Below are 7,964 nucleotides of genomic sequence, written 5' to 3'. Positions count from 1 at the left end.
TGAACTGATATTAGTTGATAATAGGTACTATTTTTGCCAAAACGAAAGCCTCCAGGACAGCCGTCAGTCCGCCCGTTCACTAATTAATATGTGCCTTCTTGTTTCTTGACTTGTGACCCTGTGCTATGCTACGAGTAGCCCAGTTAACATTATTTTTATGTTTTTCAGAAGACATGTTGATATAGATCATTTTATGGGCAATTAATGACATCAGTCTTCAGAAAAACATAAAAATAATGTTAAACAAATTAAATCGAATAACAAAATAAATGATTTATGACAAAACGCATTAAAGAATTTTCCAAAAGGGCTGAACTTAAATTATATGGACTACTGGCAGTTAATAACGTACCATTTCGATTAAACATGCCATTTTAAAACGAATAAAAAAACCGTATACATCCTTTGTGTTATTTTAATTCTGGTTTGAAATAATATAATAAAGATCGATTATTTATTTTATATGTGCCGCCCTGTAAAAAATTGTAATGTGGGTATTTGTGGATAATGGCGAATCCTGAAACGGGTATTTCATTCGGGAACCATTGGCAACCCTGCATGTGACCGTTCCATTTCACTAAAGGAAACTTTTATTGGAATGATGTATATTTAAATAGGACGAAAATTTTCAAAAAATCAAATGCTTTTCAAAAGTGATGGTTGCTTTCTATGTTTCCATCGAGAAAAAAATCGAAAAGGTCGAAAACTGGAAAAGCTAGAGAGGAACTAAATGCAGTTTTAGATTGGTCAGAGCCGATATAACCTTAGATTCCAAAAATTGAATTTGCTATTATTTTTCAGTAGTAAAGCTTATATATTTGCTTTTCAGAAATTATGGATCACAAAGCAACAATATCAAAATAAAATTTAAACATTTTCTGTCCCATCTCTCGCAGTGACGTCAACTCGTATACATGCGCAATCGAGACATATACAAAATCAAAATACCAGAAAACGATTTGACATCATGATTCACGACAGTTTTGATACTTTATAATTTTAGGTTAATATCACAAATTTAGTAGTATAGTGAGTGTGGCACTTGTGGCAGTGACAACTGATAAGTATACAGGCTGTTACAAATTCGCTTTTCACTACAGGGATCTCGGAAACGGTAAGAGGTACGAAGTAGCTTAAATGGGGGCAAAGTTGCGTAATCAGGGGACCAACATTATGCCTCTAAAAAATCAAGGCTAACATGATTAGTTTTCAAATATTTGAAAAAAAATTTTGGAAATCCGTTTTTGTTTCATTTCAGCCTTGTTTGAGGTGATATTGAAAAAAGAAGAACACTTTTTCATGGCCACTTTTTGCCCTCTATCGAATGATATAATCAATTTTTATATGTAACGTTCTGTCTCTCCAGGACCATCATCAACTTCATTTTTTAAATACGACCCTAGAAATTATATTACATTTTTTGGAAGCCATTCCAAATTTATTTAAATTTTTTATTTAGATTTCTTTGTTTATTGAATTATTGTACACTGTAAGTGTCGTTAGATTCTGTGAAATCCATCTAGTTACTTAAACTATTACCACCACGTGTTACAATAAAACATTTATTATTATTAACTATTACCATCACTCAACAAGTTATTGCGTCAAAATTAAAACATTATTACAATTATAATTTATTTATTATGACAAATTAAATAATAATTAATAACCAAAACGCCAACTGAATATTATTATTTAAACAATTTCAGTAGATGTTCAAAAACATTTTCGTTTTGGCAAAGGTTGAAATTGAAGATCAGCGTAATATTATCGAAATTTATTATATCTGTATAACCGCAACTGTGAAACAGCATGTCAGATGTATTTGTATGAATATCCTGAAAAAATAGATCAGAATTTGTTTGAATTTTGAACACTCGAGAAACCTAGAAATAACTATGGACACGGGAATAAAACTCTAAAATAATTTTTTATTTTAATGCGTGGTGGTAATAGTTTAAATAATTATATGGATTTCACAGGGTCTAACGACACTTACTTGATTTTTTAGAGGCATAATATTGGTTCCCTGATTACGCAACTTCGCCCCCATTTAAGCTACTTCGTACCTCTTACCGTTTCCGAGATCCCTGTAGTGAGAAGCGAATTTGTAACAGCGTGTATTGTAAATTTCCAAACAGCTCCTTTTTTTTTCATTTAAAGGTAAGTTTATGTGATAATTGATATTTTATTTGTTTAAAATCTTATTTCTGTATTACACATTTCAGACAGTGAAACATGGATTTTCGAAAATGTTTTATTACATCCTGTAAAAATACAAATTTCAATTCGAAGAAAATTTTCATAGCTGTTCCTAGCAATGGAACAATTAGAAAAAATTGGTGTTTGGCTGTGGACAGAAGAAATATTCTATCAAGCACTTCAAGAATTTATTGCTGCGAAGACCACTTTAACGTAAGTTTTACATTGTTTGTAAAAGATATTATTCAACATACCTGGCAACCAAAAAATGTTTATTAATGCAGATGGAACAAGATTGCGAAAATTGGATAAAGTTCAAATTGATGAATTGCTCGATAAGAATGAAGAAGGACGCAGTTCCCCATCTCAATTTATATGTCCAAGAACCACTAAATGAGAAGCAATTACAATGTCTCCCTGCCAAAAAGAAAAAAAAATCAGAATTTCTGGAGCCAAATTTGCAAGTAATTACAGAAACTCCTTTCAGTCACATTCAACAGAGCCATAAAGCTGTTCAAGTGCATATTAAAGCAGTAACGGAAGATAAAGGTATTCAAGTGGAAATTAAAAAAAAGACGAGATCATCTGGAGTAAACACAATATCAGTGACCAGTTCTGTTGCAACATCACCATTAAAATTACCACATGAAGTGTAAGTTAATATTTTTTATTTTAAATTTGTTTGTGCGCAATAAGTTTTTGTTGTAGGCCATCAGGAAAAAGCGGTTCTCCGTTAATTTCTATTACATCTTCCTCTTCAACTCAGTCACATGTTACATCTGACATCTGACTATGAAGTAGAAGAATCAATGGATTCATGAAAATAGTCAAAAAATGAAAGTGCTTATCTAAAGGCGATATCGTACGCACCTGGGGTCGCTGAACAAGCTGGGACGGTCTGTTTTTGGGCAAGTCATTCCATTATGGAAAAAAATCGAAAATCTCTAAAAAATTAATGAGCTAAAGATGAACTGAATTCAGTTTTGGATCGGTCAGGACTGTTATTGTCTACCGGAATTATTTCAGATTTTTCTGAACATTAAAAATTTTTGGGAAAATCGATACTGTAGTGCATCGATTTTCTTAAAAATTTTTTCCCTGAAAATAGTCAAAAAATTAAAGTGCTCATCTAAAAAAGGTTTTATCACATCTATTTCTTGTAATATAATAATGTAACGTAATGTGTTGTTCATTTTTAATGTATTTACCTACAATCCTTCGCAGTTCTGCGCGAAGAATTGCCTTTTTCCTATTAATTCTGAAAAAAATATACAAGTAGGAAACTGACAACTCCAGTAAAATACAGAAAATGTTGTGAATTTTTATGCAGCCAAGTATATACAAGCTTTGTATTGCATGTTGCCTACCAAATAAGAACTTCAATGAAACAGCTAGAGAAACTGAAAACTGAATGCAGTTTTAGATTGGTTAGGACCGTTATAGTCCACCACAATTTTTGAGATTTTTCTGAGCCCTAAAATTTTCTGAGAAAATCCACGCACAAGTCCATGAAAATTTTCAAAAAATTCGGCGGTGTTGTATGCAACTGGGATCACTGAACACACTTCTCACCCTCCTTTCTCCCTCCGCCCCCATAAATCTTTAAAAAGCTTGGAGATGCGAAAGACGTTCAATTCCTATTAATCTTATATATGAAAAGTTTTTTGTGTCGCTGATCACGAGTCTGGTCTCAGAATCACGAAATTCAAAATGGTGGATTCAATATGGCGGACAACAAAATTGAAATGTCTTCAAAATGCATAAATTTTTTTGTAATGGAGTTTTTTTGGGTCTATGATTACGAATCTGGACTCTAATCACGAAATTCAAAATGGCGGATTCAATATGGCGGACAAAAAAATTAAAATGTCTTTAAAATGCATTAATTTTTGTGTGGTGGAGTCTCTGATTACGAATCTGAAGGCAGAATTACGAAATTGAAAATGACGTATTCCATATGGCGGACAAAATAATTAAAAAGACCTCATAACCCACTAAACATTTTTCAGTTTCTGACATGTTTCAGAAACGTTTCCATTTTTCTTGAAACGTTTCATAAAAAATCCATGCAACGTTCTGGTAACGTTCTAGAAGCCCAAGATGTCCTCCCCAAAATACGTTTCCAATGAAACGTTTCAAAAAATTGGTTTCAGTAACATTCTTTTTATGTTCCATTTATGCCCTCGATATTTTTGTTTTATGTTTCAGTATATTTTCAGAAATGTTTGAGTAACATAATAATTTTATTACCATATTGTTCTCATAATGCTCTCAACTTTAGATCATTTTCATTTCAAAAGCGTTTTTGAAATAGTATAAAGTGTGAGTATTTTTTTAAATATCTCTAATACTCCTTTGTGATATTTTTATTTGTATTGTGAATGACTTAATTCGAACTAAAAAAAGTTACATTGTATATTAAAAAGAATAAATATGCTCTTCTAGTTTGGTGATGAGGCAACTTTTACTAAGAATTTCTTTCTTTTTGAGAAGCCACTGAAAAAAGTTTCTAATATGGATTATGAATTTTGCCATTTATCGTACAAATAAAAATATCACAAAACAATATCAGAAGCATTAAAAAAAGCTACACATTTTATATAGTTCAAATACGCTTCTGAAATGGAAATTTTCTAATGTTGAGACCTTCATGAATATGGTAACAATGACGAACTGATAATTAGAAAAAGTTAGTTATGATTATGAATCTTAAAATGGTAGGTACATGAAAAGCAAATAACATTACTGAAAAATAATATAAAGTTATAATTTCTTCTACGCATGGTCAATATTACATATATCCTTTTAATAATAATAAATTATACAGCAGAAATAAGGATACAAAATGATATCTTGACAAAGTAAATATTTGTAGGTATACCTAAACTCTTTTATTTAAGCATGCCTATACACATAAACAAATATAAACATTTGTACAAAATATAAAATAAATGACGTCTATTTCACTTGATTCATCCATATTTCAAATAGTTCTCACTGACTAAGTAGTTGCTCTTCAAATTATATCGAAACGTATACCTAGTTCCATGTTCCATTTTCTTAGTTATTGTCCCTTGTCCTCTTGTCTATAATAGGTAGTGGGTATAAATAACTATGTTTAGGTAGATGTGACGCAAAATTGGAAATCTCTACACATATCGTTTTAAACATTTTGCATCAATATTAATTATTTTATATGCACCTTACAATTACCACAACTGCACACACTACAAATTATCACATAAAATAGCGTCAAAGTAAAGATGAATAACAACGAAACCAAGCAATCTGACAAACCGCAAACCTAACCTAACATAATACGAATTGAAACGACACACGGGAAACAAATAAACTCGGGCTGTTACGCGCACTCTACGCAAGTCACGAACATACATTTTTTCTAGACTTGTGTTATAATATGCTACCACATTTTTTTTCTAATTATGTCTTTATATAACAAAGGCAAATGAACTAACGCTTGAGAAGGATTGGGGATTGAGAGCAAAATTTAACGAATGCCGAATGTTCCATAAGATAAGCAAAAATAGCAAAGGGTTGTTCGTCTGTTATGTTTCCGAGATCGAAAGGGAATGTTTCGAGTAATGTTTCAAACTCTCTTCAATTGTAACGTTTCGGCTATGTTTCACTAAATAAGTTTTCAAGTGCTACATTTCTGTAATGAAACAGAAACGTTTCTAGTTAATGTTTCAAATGTTTAGTAAAACATCTCATTTGCAACGTTTCATTTACGTTTCGTGTTTAGTGGGAATCCTCAAATATTTGTTTATAGAAACTTTCTTGGATCACTGATTACTATTATGAATTCAGAATGACGAAATTCAAAGTGGCTAATCAAATATGCACAAACATATAATTGATGATTATTGATTTTTTCTTTTTCGTTTTATTCAATGTAAATGTGTGTCATCTCATTTAAGGGGGGTGGAGGGGGAAAGGAGGGTGAGGGGGTTGGTCCGTTTAGGCACAAAAAAAATTTTGGGGGACAAAGGAGAATTTTTTTACAAAAAAATTTATTTCCGCCAGACAAAAAAAATATATTAAATTATACATTTTAAACTTTTTGCACGAATTTATGCGCTGCATTTTCCTGTGGTCTGTGGTTAAGTTGATGTGAGCATCTACAAAAATACACCCCTAGCCCCAGACGATTTAATCAATGCCTGGGTTCTAGGAACATATATTTTCTGTTATTGCTTGCAGTCAAAAATCTCCTGGAAGAAAAAAAAAAAAAGAGAATATTAATGCAAGGTGTTAATTTACAATATGTTCCAACAAAAATGTGACACCCAACAGCAGTGTCAAGTTATAGACCTTAAAATGAATTTTCAAAAAATTGCCAATGTACATTTTAACCTCAGATATGATTACATCTTCCACCTCAAACTTCCAACCCCAAAAGTTTAAAATCTCTCTTCATTTATTTTTTAAAATCTATCATTTCAGTTTAATAATATATCAGTCAACCTCTTTCGATCCTTGGCCAGAAACACTTTCTGAAAAAATAAATCAGTATCGAAGTAGAGGAAATCAATGACAAATTCTGATTCCAGAAATAGTTACATCACTCATTTACAGCTGCACACGATATTTGTTCCAATACTGTTCATTTGTCCATAACTCATTATAGACTACAAAAAACTGGCTACTCAACCGCATCTTCCTGGGTACATAAATATTCAATGACACTTAACGGACAACCAAATTATCAGGTCACTAGCGTGGAAAAATGTACCATTAGTAACACTCTTCTTTTTTGCCATAGCAAAATAGAAAGTTTACCAAAAATATGTTGTACATATTGTAATGGGGTCAAAGGTAAATGTAAAGATTTTGAACAATGTTATAGATAGGTAAGTATTTATGATTTTAAAAGTATATAAGATAATCTTTTTGTGAATGTAAAACAGTGATATGTTGTACATACACGTGATTTTGTGTTTAAATAAAAGATTAGGTGTCGTAATCTGCCAAACTGATCTTTTTTAACTAATCAGAATCGAAATAAAACCATAAAACATAAAATAAAAGAACTCAACTGAACACTTTTTGAAACATGCAGCATGCAGCAACAATTGAGGGGGGATCCCCCTGCCCCTCTGTAATTCCAGTTTGGCCTCGAATTGTTTTCAGAAAAAAATTTAAAAAAAAACGTACGCCTTTAAACAACAACAAAAAAACATATAATATTAAACATGAACGTAGTAAGGTTGAATTACCTAATGAGAATTTTATCAGATTTTTTATAAACAAGAACAATTTTTAGTAATAAATTTTCGTGAGTGGAAAAATTTCCAAAACTCAAAGGATATGGAATCAAAATAAAAAAGTCCAAGGATTTATTTTTGCACATGCCAAAAGCGCTGGTGGCGTCACTTTTTCCCAACGTTTTATAGGTTAGTAGAGGAAATCGAAAAAAAAAACAATACAAAAAACGGATTAAATTTCTACTCGATAGTTATAACCAGGTAGAACAACTGCTTTTTGGGAATACCGCGCTTATTAAGGCGAGCGCGAGAAATTCGAATTTGCCCCGGGTTGATTCTAGAAGCCATGGTTTTAGTACCACGAGAAAATAATTTGAAAAAAAATTACATATCTCCTTGCCCTCAAAGTTTAGTTAAAAAGAGATTTCAGAAATTAATTTAGCAGGGTCGAATGAATCAAAGAGTTTTTAGATAAAATATAATCCTAGACCAGTGGTGGCTCTTAGCTTCCAAACCAGACAGAGCGGAAAAATTTAG

General features: G+C 31.6%; 1 protein-coding gene across 2 annotated transcripts; it reads left to right on the top strand.

Annotated features, from left to right (window-relative positions):
- Nucleotides 1-975: 975 nt before the first annotated feature.
- LOC108910636 lies at nucleotides 976-3,341 on the top strand. Of its 2 annotated transcripts, XM_018715318.2 has the most exons (4): nucleotides 2,069-2,163; nucleotides 2,229-2,415; nucleotides 2,487-2,854; nucleotides 2,911-3,341. In XM_018715318.2, the coding sequence occupies exons 2-4, from the start codon at nucleotides 2,239-2,241 to the stop codon at nucleotides 2,990-2,992; spliced, it is 627 nt and encodes a 208-aa protein (XP_018570834.1). In that variant the 5' UTR covers nucleotides 2,069-2,163; nucleotides 2,229-2,238; the 3' UTR covers nucleotides 2,993-3,341. The 2 variants fall into 2 exon arrangements, with proteins under 2 accessions (XP_018570835.1, XP_018570834.1); XM_018715319.2 differs by lacking the exon at nucleotides 2,069-2,163 and adding an exon at nucleotides 976-1,064 and having other exon boundaries at nucleotides 2,309-2,854.
- The last annotated feature ends 4,623 nt before the right edge of the window (nucleotides 3,342-7,964 follow it).

This window comes from Anoplophora glabripennis, unplaced genomic scaffold (genome assembly GCF_000390285.2).
Source record: "Anoplophora glabripennis isolate ALB-LARVAE unplaced genomic scaffold, Agla_2.0 scaffold312, whole genome shotgun sequence".
NCBI classification, from domain to species: domain Eukaryota; kingdom Metazoa; phylum Arthropoda; class Insecta; order Coleoptera; family Cerambycidae; genus Anoplophora; species Anoplophora glabripennis.
The sequence above is the reverse complement of the archived record's forward strand: the minus strand, read 5'-3'. Positions and strand labels throughout refer to the sequence as shown.